Genomic DNA, 18,884 nt, shown 5'->3' on the forward strand with positions numbered 1-18,884 from the left:
TTATTTTATTTTATTTTATTTTATTTTATTTTATTTTATTTTATTTTGTTTTATTTTATTTCACTTTGTTTTATTTTACTTTACTTTACTTTAATTTAATTTAATTTTATCCTGAAAGTGGGTAAGCAGTTTTAAAAGAGAGAAACAGCTGTGATTATAGACTGAAACTAATTCTTTGAAAATTCATGAACATTTGCCTGAGGTTCTATACTACATTTTAAAATAAGTTTATTTATTTATTTTTGAGAGAGGAGCGAGAGAGCAGGGGAGGGGCAGAGAGAGAGAGGGAGAGAGAGAGAATCCCAAGCAGGCTCTGCACTATCAGTGCAGAGCCCAATATGGGGCTTGAACTCATGAACCGTGAGATCATGACCTGAGACGAAATCAACAGTTGGGACGTTTAACCAACTAAGCCACTCAGGTGCCCCTATACTACATTTTTAAATAGCTTTATTGAGATACAATTCACTCATTTAGAGCATACAATCCCATGTATTTTAGTAAATTCACAGGTTGGTGCAACCATCACCACGGTGAATTTTACAACATTTCATCTCTTCAAAAAAAACCCCAGGTATTCTTTAGCTATTACCCTTCTATCTGCCCCTGGCCCCAGCCTAAACAACCACTAAACTGCTTTCTGTCTCTATAGATTTGCCTGTTCTGGACACTTCATATAAATCAAATTTTATAACATGTGGTATTTTGTGACTGACTTCTTTTGCTTATTAGTTTAGTGTATTGAAGGTTTTACTCATGTCATGGTTTGTGTCAGTACTTCATTCCTCTTTATGACCAAGTAATATTCTGTTGTTATGACTATACCACATTTTGTTTATTCACTCACTAGGTGATGGACATTTGGGTTATTTCCACCTTCTTGGCTACTATGAATAATGCTGCTATGAATATTCAAGTCTAAGTTTTTTGTGTGGACATGTTTTCATTTCTCATACATACCCAGGAGTTGAACTGCTGGATTATACACTAATTCTATGTTTTGTCTGAGGAGCTCCCAGACTGTTTTCCAAAGAAGCTGCACCAGTTTTGACTCCAGGCAGCGGTGTGTGAGGGTTTTTCCACATCCTCACCGACACTTGTCATTATCTGTCTTTTTGATTCCAGCCATTCTAGTGTGGATGAATGGTATGTCCTTAAGGTTTTGATTTGCATTTCCCTGATGAATAATGATGTTGAACATCTTTTCACATGCTTATGTATATCTTCCTTGGAGAAATATTTATTCAGGTCCTTTGCCTATTTTTAAATTGGGTCATTTGTCTTTTTATTGTGGAGATGTAAGAGTTCTTTATGTATTCTAGATACAAATCCTTTATCAGCTATGATTTGCAAGTATTTTCTCCCACTCTGTGGGGTTGTCTTTTCATTTTTTTTTCATTTTTTTTAATGTTTATTTATTTTTGAGAAAGACAGAGCATAAGTGGGGGAGCGGCAGAGAGAGAGGGAGACAGAATCTGAAGCAGGCTCCAGACTCTGAGCTGTCAGCGCAGAGCCCAACACAGGGCTCGAACCCAGGAACCACGAGATCATGACTTGAGCTGAAGTCTGGCACTTAACCAACTAAGCCACCCAGGTACCCCAGTGTTTTCATTTTTCTAATAGTGTCCTTTGAAACAAAAGTATGTTTACTTTTGATAAAGTCCAATTTACCTATTTTTTCTTTTTTTGCTCATGTTTTTGATATCAGATCTAAGGATCCATTGTGAAATATGTAGTTATGAAAATTTACTTCTATGTCCTCTTACAAGAGTTTTGGTTATTACCTTTAGGTTTTTGGTATGTTTCAAGTTATATGTGGTGTGATGTAAGGGTCCAGTTTCACTATTTTGCATGTGGCTGTCCAGTTGGCCCACACCATTTGTTGAAAAGACTTCTTTTCCCAATGAATTGTCTTGGCACCCTTGCCAAAAATCAGCGACTACAGACACATGGTTTTATTTCTGGACTCTCAAATTTGACTTCATTTATCCATTTGTCCATCTTTGTGCTGGTGTCATACAGTCTTGGTTATTGTCGCTTTGCAGTAAGCTTTGGGATCTGGATTCTTTGTAATTCCATATGAGCTTTACAATAAGCTTGTCAATTTTTACACAGAAGTCAGTTGGGATTCTGATGCGGATTGCACTGAATCTGTAGATCATTTTGGGGAATGCTGCCATCCTAACAGTATTATGTCTCCAATCCACGACTGTAGGAATTTTCCCACTTATTTAGGTCCTCTAAGGTCTTTCAACATGTTTTGTAGTTCAGAGCATAAGTTTGAACTTCTTTTGTTAAATTTATTTCTAAGTATTTTATTCTTTCTGCTGCTATTATAAATTGACTTTTTTCCTAATTTCATTTTTCATATTGTTCATTGCAAGCATATACAAGAAATGCAAATTTATTTTGTATGTTGATCTTGTATCCTGCAACCTTCCTGAACTCATTTATTAATTCTAATACTTCAGTTTTTTTTTTAAAGCAGGTTCCTTAGTATTTTCTATATACAAAATCATGTCATCTGTAAATAGATATATTTTTACCTCTTCCTTTCTAATCTGGATGCCTTTTATTTCATTTACTCGCCTAATTGGCAAGAATCACCAGTACAATGTTGAGAAGAAGTGGTTAGAGCAGATATCCTTGTGTTGTTTCTGATCCTAGGGAGAATGCATCCAGGCTTCCACCATTAAGTATGTTGTTAGTGTTGGTTTTTGTCCATGCCCTTTACCTAGTTGAGGGAGTTCTCTTCCATTAATAGTTTGTTGAGTGTTTTTATGGTAAAATGATATTGGGTTTTGTCAAATGCTTTATTCTGTGTCTACTAAGATGATCATATAGTTTGCTTTTGTATTCTATTGATTTTATTGATATATAGCATTTATGATAAAAATGGGAAATACTAGTATTAAAATATGAGTAACTAAATAAAGTGACTAGATAAAAGATGTCCTCCAAACACATTTCTAAAAAAAAAAAAAAATCAGTCAAGAATCATTCTAATTTCCTCGTGGTAGAGGAAAAGAAAGTTTAATAAAAAACTTTTGAGAAGTTTCTTAAGATGATTTCTAATTTTAAGTTTTGTGTTTTTGTCTTTCTTTTACTTTAGAGAGAGAGAGCATGAGTGGGGGAGAGGGGCAGAGGGAGAGGGAGAGACAGAGAGAGAGAGAGAGAGGATCTTTTTTTAAGATTTTTATTTATTTAATTTGAGAGAGAGAGAGTGCATAAGCAAAGGAGGGGCAGAGAGAGAGGGAGAGAGAATCCCAGGCAGGCCCTGCATTGAGCCTGACATGGGGCGTGAACCTATGAACCATGACCTGAGCCGATACTGAGAGTCGGACCCTCAACTGACTGAGCCACCCAGGCACCCCTAATTGTAAGTTTTGTGTTTGATGCTATTTAAACATATTTTACATTTCTTTTCAAAATATGTTGTTCATGAGAAGTAGCAGGTGGTACTGGAATGGATATGGGCTTTAGAAACTTAGACATAGGTTTGAATGAGACTCTGTCATGCATTAGTCATCTGATTCTGGAAAGTTCTTTAACTTTTTCAAGACTCTGCTAGAGAAAACTGTAAATAAGGCTGTTAACAGAGTGCCATGAGGAAAGAAACACAATAGTGCACTGGAAAGGCCTGGCTGAGTAACTAATAGTCAGCAGTAGAGTGAAGTGGGCAAGAGTGCAAGCTCTACAGACTGACTGTGAGAGTTCCAGTGCTGGTTCCAGATCCGATTAAGTATGTGAACATGACAAATTAATCTCTCTGTGCTAAATTGTCTATCTGAAGGCTGGAGACAAAATTAGGAACTCACATTAAGAGGAATACTAAGAGGAATAAATGAGCTGATATACATAAAACACAAAGCAAGCCCTCTGTATGTATTAACTGTGATTATGAAGTTAAGATAGCATTAAGAAAGCATTAACAGAATATGAATGCATGCAAGATGGGTGGGGAGTGGGGAGGAAGGACCTCTGGTGGAGAGGTCTTGTCTGGGTTTGTCCTGGGAGCATAGGGCACTGAAAGTCAAATAAAAAAAGCATGAAGTTCAACCTCCCATCAATACACTGAGGCTCAAACACTGGCAAACAGGTGCAGATGTCATGTCTGCAGGGACCAAGGGTGGGGCTCAAGATTGGGAGGATAGAGCCAAGAATTTAAAGTGGGGTTAAGATGGAACTTCAGTCAAGAGTTGCGGGGGCATGGCTCGCTTCTGTGGCTGACCAGGTCTGTAGTATGGAGGTGACATAGTCCAGCTGAAGGGGCTGGAGAAAGTTAGATAGAAAGATGAATGCAAAGAAGGCAAGTGCAGCAGAACTCATATTATGGTATTGTAGGTGACGGTCCAGTTATATTACGTCCTGTGCTTTATAATGAAAGCTGTGTTCAGGGAAGAGAGAGTTATGATTGCCCAAACAGTATTTCCAAATCTATGAGTTACAACATTATTGAATTTTAACTCTTCATATTTGTAAGATGGTCAACTTTTCAAAACATGATCACATCTACTAGTTCATTGGTTACTCCCCGCATCCCAGGACACTGCTGCATAGAAATGGCACAGACATTGCTGAGTGACAGCCTGGCCTATTAGACCCTCAGTGCCCACATCGCTGGGCCACACAACCAAATGTATAACCTTCAGCCACTACAGAGCATTGGTAGGTGCTTGTGGGCTCTATTTAGAATAACATTTACAATCCAAACGTGAAACACATACCTTTTCTAATCCTGCAGAACCTCGGAGAAAGAAATTCCACTCGGCATCAGTTAGGCTTTCTTGCTGACGCATGATCTCTACACACAGCATAAAGCTGTAGATGAGTTTATGTTGCTCAAAGAGTCCTCTGGAAACATTGACGTAAGCGGTTAGAAGGGTTTGTTCCAGGAGTATTTCCATGCGCTGCTCTAGATCGTCTGACTTTACAGATGTTTCAATTGTTGTATTGAACAACTGTGTGAAAGAGAGCTCTATCAATGTCTTGGATTTAATTCAATTCCTGTGGAGAAAAAAAAAATCCCTGCTCCTCACTCCCGCCCTTCTTGGCCCTGTATTTTGTGAGTCAGTAGCAGCACGGGAGACGAATACTATACTATGAAAAAGCCAGAATTCATCCCAAATTGATAAGTGATATTTATTTTCTGCATTCTCCTTTGTTCCCCCCACCCCATCTTTCAGCAATGAACCACTGCCAAACACCTAACAATATTCAAAAAGGCATCATCTTGATGTGAGGCAGAAAACTGGAAAATGGAGGTGAGCTGGCAGAACCAGTTTTTTCATGTCCTTAACTCAAATTTGATAATCATTTTGGGGTGAGAGATGTAAGGGCAAGGGAAGGTCATGTGCACTTCTTGGCACTTCTCCAACATAATTGTTAGGATGTGGGAAGAATGTGCTAGAATCTTCTCTGAAATTTAAGGGAAAGCCCTTGTTAATTCTCCCCAAAGTTTGGTCGACAAAGGGGAATGGAGTTGTTACTGTGAAACGCTTAGAAGAAAAGAGGATGGAGCTTTCTTTAACAACCTAATGAGAAACAGAGAAGTTAAAATGCAGTGGAGATGTGATGTTTAGTGCCAAAATAAAACACGGTGAATCTTGATACACCCTAAATAATTTCAACGTGACATGCAGTTATGAATGGCTTTGGGAGATGATGCCCAGGCCAGTTTGGTCACGTACAAATATGTTTAGGGTCTCTAGTTTCCCTTCTAAACAGGAAAACCCCAGTGCTTTGATGATTTCATCCCATAGCCCTTTTTCTGTCAGCCTGAGATATTCTCAGAGCATCTTCATTTTTATTTCCTGAAGGAGATTTTAAAACCTTGAAAAGCATGAATTCCAAAACCTCCAAAACCATTATGAAAGTCATTTAGGTGGAATTCAAGGATTTTCTCATCCTGTGACCTTGCGTAGTTTAATACCTGCCAACGAAAGGAAGGAAGCAGAGACATGAGAACAGCAAAGCCCTGTCGTTAGAAGCTGAGATCTGACCCTAGAACAAATGGCTTTTAAGGCTGCTAAAGCAAATGCACATCTTGTGGGAAGAGAGCCCAGGCGCGTCTAAACAACATGCCTCTCATTTCTTCCAATTATTCATTTCCATTGTCTCCTGCAGTTCCTCTTGCTGCTGGACCCTTAACTATAACCTGAACAAGACAGAGGCAAAACCAAGTTCGGTCTAATGTCATAAAAATTCAACTGCTCTTTTATGGAGGGATGGAAACAGACTCTTTATTCGTGAAACACTAATTACGTAGCAGCACGGTGGGGAGGCAGGGATGGCTGAGGCTTCATTTCTGCCTTCTGGGAGGTCAGAGACCAGTAGGTGAGAGAAGCCGACCACCCAAGGCAATGTGGAGGAACTGCCAAATAAGACATAGGGAATGTTTTCGGTAAAAGACTGGTGCAAATTTTTTGCTACCCTTCCCACTGACAAGCAGAGTCTAAATGGGTTAGTCAAGGAGGTCAAGAGTAAATCTTTCCTTTCTTCCTCTGCAGTTTTCTGTGTATGCTGGCACTTGAGTGTTGAGAAGACATGGCAGGCGGGTTGCTCTTGGACCAAAAGACTGAACCCAAACTCCTAGAGGGTTTTACCTGATAAATAGACTCATGATTTGTCTGAGTCAAAAACGTAACTCAATGGGGTTTAAAGGGAAACCAAAGACATAGATTTCATGGACAAAACAACATACTTACCTGTTTAAAATATTTTAATGAATACTGATACATAGGATCTATTTCTGAGAGGCTTGCAATAACGAAGTACATAACAGAGCCTTGAGTGGCTACTGGACGATACCTCTCACGAGCAACATTTATCATCAGTTCAGTGGACTCAGCTTCCTTTAGCCTGATTTTAATGGCACCTGAAGTGATCTGAATAAAGATACAAAAACAAGTTCTTAGGTTCCATTTTTTAAAAAAATGGTGGGATTTTTGGCATATACCCAATTAGGTCTAGGACAGAAATAAGGATATGGTGACTTAGTGATTACAATAATAGAATGACTGAATCTCAGGACCAAGCTAACCACTGTCCTTCCAGAGAGGGGGGTAGGCAAATGGGAACAGCTGACAAAACCAGAGCAGCGCTTCTCTGAGATTCAAATCTGACGTGTTTCTGAAAGGGACACCTGACAGAGTACTCCCAGATGCTTCCTGATTTCCCCCTGAGCAGTCCTGAAATGATGCAGGGTTCACATAACAGAAGAAGGTATGAAGGGAGAAGGGGCATCCATGAAACTGCCCCAAAGAGGGGGGTGGAGAGAGGCTGGAAGGAAGTGGTGTCATATCCCATTCTGGAATAACAAGGAAGACTAGCATTCTTTCTTTCCCTAGCATTCCCAGGTGTGAGGAACATAAGGAAACCTGGGGATAGTAGCTGTTGTTTGTGAAGGGTTATAACCTACGTAAATTGGAGATATTTTCAAGGTCTTTGCTGTTCTTTGCTGTTCTGTTTCGGGTTAGTGGTTCTGGGGAGCCTTTTGGCCAATGGGTTTTCTAAGATTCCCTTCTCTGTCTCCCTCAGTCTCTCTATATTGCTATCTGTCTTTGTCCTCTTCTCTCAACCCCCATTTTTTTTCAGCTGTGGATATCCCTGGGTTGGGAGGTTTGTGTCTAGAAAGTCAAAGAGTCTAGGGCAGGGACTAGAAAAATCACTATGCGAACTGCTGTTTAGTATTTGCTCTATTGACAGGAGAGCTAAAAGGGGGTCTAACAGGCTTTCTGTCTAGACCCCACTGCCCAACGGAAACCTAATGTGAGCCACATATATAATTCTGTCTTTTCTCAGTTTATTAAAAGTAAAAAGAAACAAGTGAAATGTATTTTAACAATAATTTTTATTTAGCCCAATATAACCCAAAGTGTGTTGATTATAGCAGCATAAAATCCATGTAAAATTACCGAGATATTTTTACTTTTTTTTTTTTTTTTAGATTAAGTCTTCGAAATCTGGTATGTAACAACACATCTTAATTCAGGTTAGCAACATTTCAGGGGCTCAATATCCACATGTGGCTAGTGGCTAAATTAATTCTAGACTGTCCACCCCTGTCCTCCAGGAAAGGGAAGGGAGGGACTCAGCTTTTTCCAGAAACCAAAGGCTCAAACTCTCTCTCTGTGTTGACCCCTTAGGAACCTGAGGGGACAAGAAAGAGCAGGGCTGCATGGGAAGCCTCAAGCTCAGTACTGGATTCAACTAGAACATTTACATATGAGTAGGAAAAAGGAAGTTGATATGGAAGCAGTTGGATCAAGGAGACCCACCTGCAAACAATTCTTTATTTTGGGGGGAGCTAGAGGCCCTGATAATGAAGACTCCACCAGGGCTAAAGAGAAAGCAAAGTGGACGATTTTCTTCTTTTTGCCAGAGAGTATTAGAATTGTTTGTATATATTTCAGTTGAGTTTAGTAACTACCAACAGGTATTATGCCCGAGAGACTTGAGGTCTCAGCAGTAATCAGGGAATATGATACATATTTTAAAATGAAGGGTCTGGGAGGTGCCTGGCTGGCTCAGTTGGGGGAGCATGTGACTTTTGATCTTGGGGTCATGGGTTTGAACCCCATGTTGGGTGTAGAGATTACTAAAAACATACGAATAATAAACAAACTTTAAAAAATGAAATAAATTGCGGGCTTTGGGAGATTAGGGGACTATAAAGTACAGGCAAGAAATGGCAGGAAACGTGGCCCAGGAATAATCGGTCCTACCTCTGCCCTGTAGAAAGGATATCTGTAAGGCAACTCCCTGCAGACACAGAAAGAAACCAGCTTACAGAGAAAGAAGGCAGTCAGAACACATGTATCTACCTTGCTCCCTACTGAAACAAAATTATAGTAAAGGGATTTTTAAAAACAGTGCAAACTCACAAAGATAGGAAGAATGGAAGAGGAAATGTCAATACAATTTGAGAGCCAGAAAGCAGAGAGTTAAATGGTAATGACTTAGCAGACCCAGGAAAACAGTTTCCTAGGCTGCAGAGGGGAAAGCCAAGAAGTCACTCAATTTGTAAAATACAAATCCCCTTCAAAGGCTTAAGAGGCGTCCAAACACTAGAAGCGGGAAGGGCCTAAAATAAGCATTGGTTGATAGACTCCCAAGTCATCTCCCCACCACTAGTCAGGCGATTGTCCTTAACCCCACTCTGACTGGAAAATAGAGGTTTCATCCCTGGGGAAATTAAAAGAGAGGCTTAACAAAAAATTTTTTTGATGTTTATTTATTTTGGGGGGGGGAGGGGCAGAGAGAGAGACACAGAATCCGAAGCAGACTGTGCTGACAGCTCAAAGTCCGACATGGGGCTTGAACTCAGAGGGTGAGGTCATGACTTGAGCTGAAGTCGGACACTTAACTGACTGAGCCACCCAGGCGCCCCTAAAAGAGAGGATTTTTTGATGGAAGGAAGCCAGGCACAATTGAGGACCTGGTTCCACAATGAAAACAGAGATTTGGTAAGTGTATACATGCTGAAGGGTGACGCCCTAGCCCTTCTCTCCTTAGCCCCTACAATACTCGCAGCCAGAACTTCGTATTTCTAGGCAATGTAAACATTGGATGTTTAACTATAATCAGGATAGAACTACGGTGGGAGGCTGGGGGATGGGAGGAAAGGGGGTGTGGGGGTGTGTGGGTGTGGTAGAGGTATAGACAACCGTGAATGTATAAAAGAAAAACTCAAGAAGTAGCAATATGAGTCTATTATTTGAGGAAAAGATGTAAAACCCCAAATAACCAAAACAAAAAAGAGATGAATGTAGCTGTCTTTATGGAGGAAGTTGTGGGTGGGGGGTGGGGGGGGCACACCAAGAAGGCAGGGAATCCTATCACAAACCTTGCACAAATAGCACATTCTTTAAGCAATTTGTGTGTAAAGTTTTGATGGCAAAAAATAAATGGGTTGACCACCAACTTCCAGAAGCTAAAAACCCGAGGAAGAATGAACGGCAAGAGGATAAAGAGACTGACAAAGAGAGGAAAGAAACGGGAGCCCCAGAATTACTTGTTTGTTGTTTGAATACAGAGATCGTAAAGAGACTGTAGGATGTAAAGTCGTAAACCATTTCTGATGTCAGTGAAAGACAAAGAACGTACCTTCTGTACTCCCTGTCAAAGGGTTTTTTAAAGTAAATTATTTTCTGTTTCTCACGAATGGATGAAAATCATTTTACAGGCTGTATTCTCAGTATAGTTTTAAAATTGTGGTTTGAATCTGCCAAACAATTCAGTGCAAGATTATGCGTTTAATGTAGAACTTCATCTTACTAGCAAGACATTTTTACTGAACACCAGTTATACGCGAAGCACCATGGTGAGCCCTTGGAGAAGGAGTATCAAGCTGAACTGTTTGCGGATTCAACACCAGATTGAACAGCCTAACACGAGAGATGAGACATGTAATTAGATCATGGTGACATAAAGTAAACAGTGTCAAGTGCTATAAAAGAGAGTCGGATGAGTCGCTACTGGTGTTCTAAGGAGGAAGAGATTAATTCCAGTTGGGGATACCAGGGAGGCTTCCTGAAGGGGTGACATTAATGTGAATATAATTGTTTTTCCTTTCAATTTACACCTTGTCCTGGTTCTTTACATGCTTTATTTTAAAAATGCAGACAAGATGAGAGAAGCTATTGTGTACAGTTTCCCTGGGGGGTGAGGGACCCTGCCAGTGGGACACACTCTGGTGCTACCCCAGCAGCCCAGGTGCGGCTGCCATTCTTGCTGAAAAGACTTTGCAGAATCCTCAAAAGCTGCATGTGTAACTTTTGCAGCAACACATTTTTTTTTAAATGTTTTTATTTATTTTTGAGAGACAGAGAGAGACAGAGCGTGAGCCAGGGAGTAGCAGAGAGAGAGGGAGACACAGAATCCAAAGCAGGTTCAGGCTCTGAGCTGTCAGCACAGAGCCCGACGCAGGGCTCCAACTCGTGGACCGCGAGATCATGACCTGAGCTGAAGTCGGATGCTTAACCGACAGAGCCATCCAGGCACCCAAAAAACCAAGACACTTTGTATAAATACTCAAAATATTTTACTTGCCTTTGAATCCTGGAGTGTGTCAATAAGTTCTTCATTGTCCAGAATATTTCCTTCAGATGTAAAGAGCATTTTCAGGATTTTCTCTTCGATAGTTTTCAGCTGGTTTTTATCAGTGTTTATTCTCACAATGAGCTTGATTCTTTGTTCTTCCAACTCGGGTTTCTCAAGTCGTACCACATCACTGGAACCAAGGTTTGAATGCTTAAGTTATGACTTTATTATTGCCCTAAAGTTGCTTCTCTTTTTCTTTGCTACTTAGCTGAGTACTAACGCTACTAGCCATGTCCTAATGCACAAGGCCCCTCTTTTGCTGGGTTTCTACAGTGGCTATTCACTGAATAACATGTTAGTTGTGATTCTTTAGCTTGTATTTCAAAACTGACACCCTACCACAGTCCCCATGGCTTCTGCTCATCTTCTCTCACCTGCTCAGTGCATGATCTTTCTAATCATTCAATTTCTGTTTCTAATGCTTGCTTGTACCAGGCTGAATATGGTGCCTGGAACCTTCTTTTTATGGGAGATGCTGAAATCTCACCACCTCCATGAAACGAGTCTTAATGGTGTCTAATAAAGGGGCCTTACCTCCAGCTCTGCCCCTGCCCAGACATGGGAACTTATGTCTCCCTTTATTTGTCCATGCATAATTTGCTCCCAGCCCCCTGTTTGTAGGAGCTCATTTTCATTAAGCATCACTATGTGCCAGGCCCCCTGCCCAGAGTTTTATGTGGATTCTCTCTTTTAATCTTTTGAATGCTCCTTTGAGGTAGGCACTGTGGTTACCACCCCAGCTTGCAGATGAGGGAACAGACCCTAGTGGGTCACTTTCTGAGGTCACGTGAGTATGAGAGGCAGGGCTGGGCTTCTAGCTGGCTTAGCTGACTCCAGGCACATGCTATCACCCACTAGGATGAACTGCCTCATAGAATAACCCACTGTTCATTTGATACGTACATACTGAATTCAGAAACTTTAAAAATTACAATATGGATATCATAAGAAATAATCATCTCAAATTCATTTGTTCAAATAACTTTTTCAGAAGAGAGGGGTATACAATATAACCTGGAGATTTTGTGCTCCATGACCAAGTCTCAACATTTTCCCTTCTCTGAGCACTTTGCTTGTCTCAGACAGAGTAATATGCTGACAGCTGGTCACGCAAATAAGCTTAACTTTTCACGGGAATACACTGGTATGAGAGTGTTCAGCCATGTCCTTATAACATGTCCTTAAAATATGGTGAAATGCCCTTTGTCTGCCTAGCAGAAGTTAAGCAAGTTAGCAGTTGGCAGGATAAATTCTTAAAATAAACAAGGAAAACAAGACTTAAACTCAGTGATAATAGTAATCAATCAGGATGATCTGGACTCCATTTTTTAAAAAAGTTTTTTTAATGTATGTTTATTTTTGAGAGAGAGAGAGAGGTAGACAGACAGAGTGCAAGCAGGGGAGGAGCAGACAGAGAAGGAGACACAGAATCCAAAGCAGGCTCCAGGCTCTGAGCTCTGAGCTGTCAGCACAGAGCTTGATGTGGGGCTTGAACCCACAAATCTTGAGATCATGACCTGAGCCAAAGTCGGATGCTTAACCGACTGAGCCAGCCAGCTTGACTCCATTTTGACTTGACTTGATGAATTTGACTTGATTTTTTTTGAACATGGGTCAAATTATATTTTCCTTTAATGTATGTATACGTACACACACACACTCACATACATACATACACATATATCCTTATATACACATATAAAATTCATTGTTAAGTAATATCAATATTATTATTTCAATAAATATTAAATGTTTTTTGTCTCCTAAGCCTCTTGGCTAATTCTGATAATTAATCAATAATTCATAATCTCATTTTTGGGAAATGGAGATGAATTACAGAGTATACACTGAAGGAGGGTATTTCGTTTTTTCGAGGTGGACAAATGCAGGTAAAACTGTACACTAAGAAAACACCTAGAGACCAGTAAAAATAGGAAAGATCTATTTGGGAGTAGCGTTCTTCCCCACAGGTGCGGAGCAATGCATCTCTAGGAGCCACAGGACGACTGACTTCATTCACTTGCCCAGGACTGGAAAGCCCAGCAGAGGAGAAGAGGCCGGGCTGGGCTGCAGGCCTGGACCAAACCATGGCTGAGAATTAGGGGCACTTCCCTGACCTCCTTGAGAAGACTGTGGACAAGCGTGGCAGCTGCAAAAGTGACAGGAGATACAGAACCTGGCCATTTCCTACCCTCTTTATGACTGAGGACTCATGACTGCTGCTTCCACACATTAAAATGTTTTCTTTGTCAAAATTTCTACAAAATATTAGGAAACCTTTGCTTCCCCCCCACCCCCACTTTTTTCTTTACCTTAACAGCTGATCCTCCAGACCTGATTTGGTTACAGTGAAATTGATGATGGTGACTTTAATGCACACCTGGAAGAGAAGCATAGGTTTACATAAAAATGCTTAAATTCATACAAATAAAATAAGAAGTGCTTTCTTTAGTGGAAATGGCCCATTTTTACCCAACTGGATGTATCTCAGGTCTAACTGTGAACATACCCACCCACCCACAAACCCACCAAGCATATCGTGTCTTACAAAAATCCTAATACGGTTTTCCCTGCAGTGTAAGTGACAGTCTTGTTCCTCACAGGCCACAGATCTTAGAATCCTACATGGTGCTTTAAGGAAAGGTGAGCCAGCAAAGGGTTAGAAAGGTTGGGTTCTGATTCCAGGTGCCCCTTTCGTGTGTGTTGGGCAAGCCGCTCATCCATGCTGAGCTTCGGTTCCTAATACTTAAAAAGTGGGATGCTAATAGTTACAAGTCATAGGGTAACTGCGAAGACCAAATGAGATAATAAAATCACTTAGTCGTAGTGACTTGTGCATAGTTTGTGCTTGTTAAAACGAAGCTATTATTGATATTAAATAGAGCTTTACACATTTTATGTCATCATAACATTTCAATAAAAAATTATTGCTATAGTATTACTTGAGTAAGTTAACAGCTAAAGAAAAAAAAGTGTTTGAATGTCCTGTATGTTGCATGCTATTCTTATCTAATCTCAGCAAATCCTAAAGTAGGCTTTCTCTCCACTTGGGGCTCCAGAACACGGGATCACTGGCCCACAGCCGCAGAGCTAGTGTTGGGTAAGGTGTGCGATGCTCCCTCCCAAAAGTTAAATGCGTGCGGAGGCTGTATGTCGCTTCTCTGCACTTTACAGTGGCCTTGGGACACGGGCTCTGGCAGCGGCTGTGTGAATGAAACCCCTCAAGGCTGACAAGGAAAGGCCTACCTGGGCTTTTGGCGGCATTTCCCTCCTCTTACTCAACAAGTGTGCCAGTTTCATGTCACCCGAGTGTGTTCAGTGACAGGCCGCTGTGACAAATTCAGTAACTGAGGTGAACATGGCACTGTTTGGAGGGTTTATGCAAGGATTTTATTGTTTGGGGGCCGGGGTGAAGGAGTAAGTTCCCATTTGTGAAGCTGCTTCCCTAACTGTCCTGTCGGAGAAGGGGAGAGGCACCAGGCTGGGGGGGACTCTGCAGTGTGTGCGGCTGTGCCTGGAGCTGTGGCAGCGCTGAGGGACGGCAGGGGTGGAGCGAGCCCTTGGAGCCCCTTGTGGGAAGGGAGAGGAGGCCCAGCTGTCTTCATTTCTGCTGCAGCTGCCTTGGGCTCTGCAGCACCAGAGTAAGGGTACTTCTGGATCCTGTCGTGGCTCAGGGACGTTTGTATGGAAGTGAAGTACACCCAGACCCCCTCAAGGTCTAAGGGCACGAGGGAGGACAAGATGCTCCCCCCGCTCCAGAACTCTAAGTACAGACACCCTGGATGTTTGAGTCCTGACTCTCCAAAGTGCCAGTCACCAGATGTTTCCAGCAGGCAACTTCTTTATTTGGGGCTGTATGCCAAGGGTATTTGCACATGTAAACATAGGCATGTCCCCCTCTCCCCACAGACTCTCAGTGAAGCCCTGGTTCATTTATGAGCCACCACAAGAGGGGCACAAATGGCCTTGAGCTGAAGGAGGGAGAAGAATGGTTAGAAGGCAATGCTGCCCTGTGTTGTGCAAGCAGCTGTGGGCAGGGAGGGAGAAGGTGACAGTGCTGCAGAGGTGCAGAGGGCAGTGCACTGGGCAGTGGGCAGGGTGGCAGACAGGGGAGCAGCGCCTAGGGACCGGGTGGGGAGAGCTTGAGTCCAGCTGAATGGCGAGCAGAAGGGCAACGGGAATCAGAATCAGGACTCAGAAGGGAAGCAAGAGTGGAGGACAGTGGAAGGAAGGGGAGTGGCAGAGCAGAGGGGGAGGACAGAGCTGGGAGGACCCAGCAAATGTCAGACACCATCACACATAATAGTCCGCTCAGGCTGGGAATTCCAGACCTGCAGCTCATACCTCGGGCAGGTAGTGGGGATTTGGCAGTTTGGTTGTCATGTAGAACCTGAAGTTTTTGTCGTAGTCAATGTCTGAGTCTCCGAGGCGAATGAGCAGCCGCCCACCACTCATGAAAGTCTGCTTCAAAAGAATGGGTTCTAGAGATGGATCCAAGGTTTCTCTAAGCTTAAAAGTTAAAACACGAAAAACAAGCCATTAAAATGGATGGCATCAACCTTTCCAAGTTCCTTAGGCCTCAAAATCTACTTTGAATGAGCCACTTTCCAGGGGCCGGATAGATATTCCTTACTGTACGCTCGCCTAAGAAAGTAAGAGCATGTGAAGGCAATACAGCTGTTTAGACTAACTGTGCCATTCATCCCCATAAGGAAGAATCCAAGAAAGGAGGGTCTCTGCAGGTGGTCTTCCACGGGACCCAGACAAATGATCTATTCACTTTTGCGGCTGTTCTAAGGCAAGAGATAGCAGTCTACCACCTGCAGGCCAAATCTCACCCTCTGTGGCTTGTGTTTTTTTTTTTTTTTTATGGCGCTTAAGCTAAAAATTTTCACCCTGTTAGAGGGTTATAAAAACAAAACTCTAAAACCAAACCAAAACGAAGAAGACTATTTGAATGATGTTTGCACAGAGACTGTATGTGGCCACCTCCCCAAAACTAAAATGTCTGGCTCTGTACAGAAAAAGTTTGTGGACCTCTATTCTGTATGATAGTTACTTTCTTTCCCTCAAAGCAGATTTGATGGTTGGTAAGAACCTGGGCATATAGACACTGCTCTCGGACCCCACGGCAAACATGGGTCCGATGTATGTCAGGATGTATGTGGTAGGGGCCCATGGCCTAGGAGCTGTCAAAATTTGACTGTAATCCACAGTTAACAAATCCATTTCATACTGTGACATGACGCCCAAGGATGTACATTTTCTTAAAACAAAAGTTTATGAGATAAAATTTCCCTTACTACCCATGATACAATTTTGTGCTCTTAAAAATCTATCCTATTTCATTAAAAAATGCTGGTTGAGATCGGCTAACCTGATTGCATATCCACGGAGGGGTGAAGACAAAGTTGGAATATCCCACCTTACAAATGGAGAAAGCAGCTAGGTGCATAAGGCTAATGATTCCAAGTCACAGAAAGCAGGAAGGGCCTGGTCAGAGTATCCTGTTCTAGCTGGCGTGCTGACCAAGGGCCCACCCCCTGCTTCCCAAAGCACTCAGCTACAGTTACAAGGCTCTGCTGTTCCGTGGCAGAACATCATTGAAAGTCTTTTGTCCCTTGCCATGAGAGAAGAAATTTCCCAAGGGCTTCCTGTGTTACCAAGTAAACTGGGGTTTAAAAATGCAGTTTGGGGCTAACATAACTGCACCAATGATTTTGGGAGACTTTGTCCTCCCCTGTAACTTCAGGGTTTGAGTGAGGGCCTAGGACCCATTACAGAACCCTCCTGTGTTGGCCAAGGCCAGAAGGGTAGAAAATGATATTTACACCCATTGGAGTGTCTTGTTGGCTTCACATCATCAGCGTGTGTGGATGGACAGTCCCTGATGGCCTGATGGCATTACTGTGTTACACTTCCATGGCAGTCAACCATCAAGGGCTGAAGTGAGGTTTAAGAATCAGCAGTGTCGGGGCACCTGGGTGGCTCAGTCGGTTAAGCGGCCGACTTCGGCTCAGGTCATGATTTCACGGTCTGTGAGTTCGAGCCCTGCGTCGGGCTCTGTGCTGACAGCTCAGAGCCTGGAGCCTGTTTCAGATTCTGTGTCTCCCTCTCTCTGACCCTCCCCCATTCATGCTCTCTCTCTGTCTCAAAAATAAACGTTAAAAAAAAAAAAAAAGAATCAGCAGTGTCAGAAAACAGAGCCCATCCCACTTAATACCAAAACATTGTCTGGAATCAGAAAAATCATTCAGTCAACAGATTGCTCCCCATGTGATAGTACATGGTTTCGTAGGCAAAGCAATTGGTTTGACCAATTTGCAAATGGAACTGACTGGTGTCTCTAGGGCAATGCAAGTGTGGCCTGTGTAGGATTTCAGATATGGTCTATAAGTTGGGGACTAACCCAAGAAAAGTGAAAAGCAAACCTCTTCCAGTAAGACAGGTAAACCAAGTCGGATTGAATTTTCAAGTGTACGCAAGAAATTAGTATCCGTAAGCTTAATGATCTTTAAACCACTTTTGCTTTCCTTGTTCCTTATCCAACGGTTTGCCTGTATGAGAAAGCACAGAGCAGGATATTTGACTTAGAGTTTTATAAATGACTAGAAAGCGGAAGTTTTTAGACTAAAGTTTAGAAATTTTGCTCAACCTGGAAACAGGTTTGAAAGATAAAAAAAAGAAAAGAAAAGAAAAGAAAAATACCATCCTGCCCCCTGCAAATAAAAATGCCCTTTAAACTGCAGTGTTTTGGACTCTTTCTTTCATTCAAATTTGGAACAAATGAAGAACAGACACATCTAGGGGAAAAGCCCATCCCTGAGGTATTCAAGCTTGTCTTCCTTGTTCTGACAACAGTTCCTTTTCCTAAACTCCACTTAGAACACTATGATCCATGGACTTAGGAGTCAGATAATGGGATTCTGTAAATTCCAGGCAGGCTTGCAGTAAAATCTATCCTACCCTGCCTTCATTCTGATTCTCCAGACCTCTTAGGAACAGGACTCTATAGGAATGAATTTCTGCTCTCATAGAAACCAGAAAACGAATGACCAACCCCCTAAACAAAGTCAATCAAAATCAAGTATGCAGAGCAGCTGGACTCTTCCCCTTCCCTTTCTGCCAACCCAAGATGAGGAACTTGGACTTGAAGACTTCCAAATTCCCTTCTAGATCTAAACCCCCAAAATCTTGCAAGAGTGTTCAAGTCCACTTTTAGAATTTGGAACAGACAGCACAACATTAAGCAGAGGTGGGAGGCTGCTCTTCATCTGAAGCATTTGTTACACACCTGATCCTGGGGGTCAATCATCAAAGGCCATCGTCTCCCTTCAGTAACCAAAATGCCATTTTCTGTTGATATCATGTCACGGGGCAGCCCATCAGTGTTCCACTGCCGTATTTTGTAGGGATCACCAAGAATGTTAATGAGACTGAAGGAAGGATTGATTGGGATCTCCAGAGACAGACAGTCCTGGATCCAGTATTCTATAAGCTGTGGGAGGAGGAAAGGTTACTTGTATAGAGTCAGGAACACTCAGTAAATGAGGATACACACAACATGTCACGGTTAAAAGTAAGTTCTACCGGTTTCCACATGCATCCTGGCATCAAAGCACAGGACACAAGAAGAAGACCGACAATCAGGAGACCTGGGGCCTAGAACTATACCATAAACTAGCTGTGGCTTTGAGCATGTAACTCCCCTTGCCTGAACCTCAGTTTTCTCAGGTATAAACGACAAATGTTGTCACAGTTGTCTTCAACCAGGGGTGTAC

At 42.1% G+C, this 18,884-nt stretch overlaps 1 protein-coding gene across 1 annotated transcript in view; it reads right to left on the bottom strand.

The window, feature by feature from the left end:
- DNAH6 (dynein axonemal heavy chain 6) overlaps nucleotides 1-18,884 on the bottom strand; it is a 224,725-nt gene that overhangs the window by 50,884 nt on the left and 154,957 nt on the right. Inside the window, exons 55-61 of the mRNA XM_040458369.1 lie at nucleotides 18,398-18,601; nucleotides 17,535-17,660; nucleotides 15,448-15,612; nucleotides 13,416-13,483; nucleotides 11,053-11,233; nucleotides 6,708-6,887; nucleotides 4,728-4,961 (exon numbers count right to left, since the gene is read on the bottom strand). Of these exons, the coding sequence (XP_040314303.1) occupies nucleotides 4,728-4,961; nucleotides 6,708-6,887; nucleotides 11,053-11,233; nucleotides 13,416-13,483; nucleotides 15,448-15,612; nucleotides 17,535-17,660; nucleotides 18,398-18,601 (1,158 nt within the window). The remainder of the gene's footprint in view (nucleotides 1-4,727; nucleotides 4,962-6,707; nucleotides 6,888-11,052; nucleotides 11,234-13,415; nucleotides 13,484-15,447; nucleotides 15,613-17,534; nucleotides 17,661-18,397; nucleotides 18,602-18,884) is intronic.

The sequence above is a fragment of the Herpailurus yagouaroundi genome, unplaced genomic scaffold (assembly GCF_014898765.1).
Source record: "Herpailurus yagouaroundi ecotype Mexico unplaced genomic scaffold, PumYag 221, whole genome shotgun sequence".
In the NCBI taxonomy this organism is placed as follows: domain Eukaryota; kingdom Metazoa; phylum Chordata; class Mammalia; order Carnivora; family Felidae; genus Herpailurus; species Herpailurus yagouaroundi.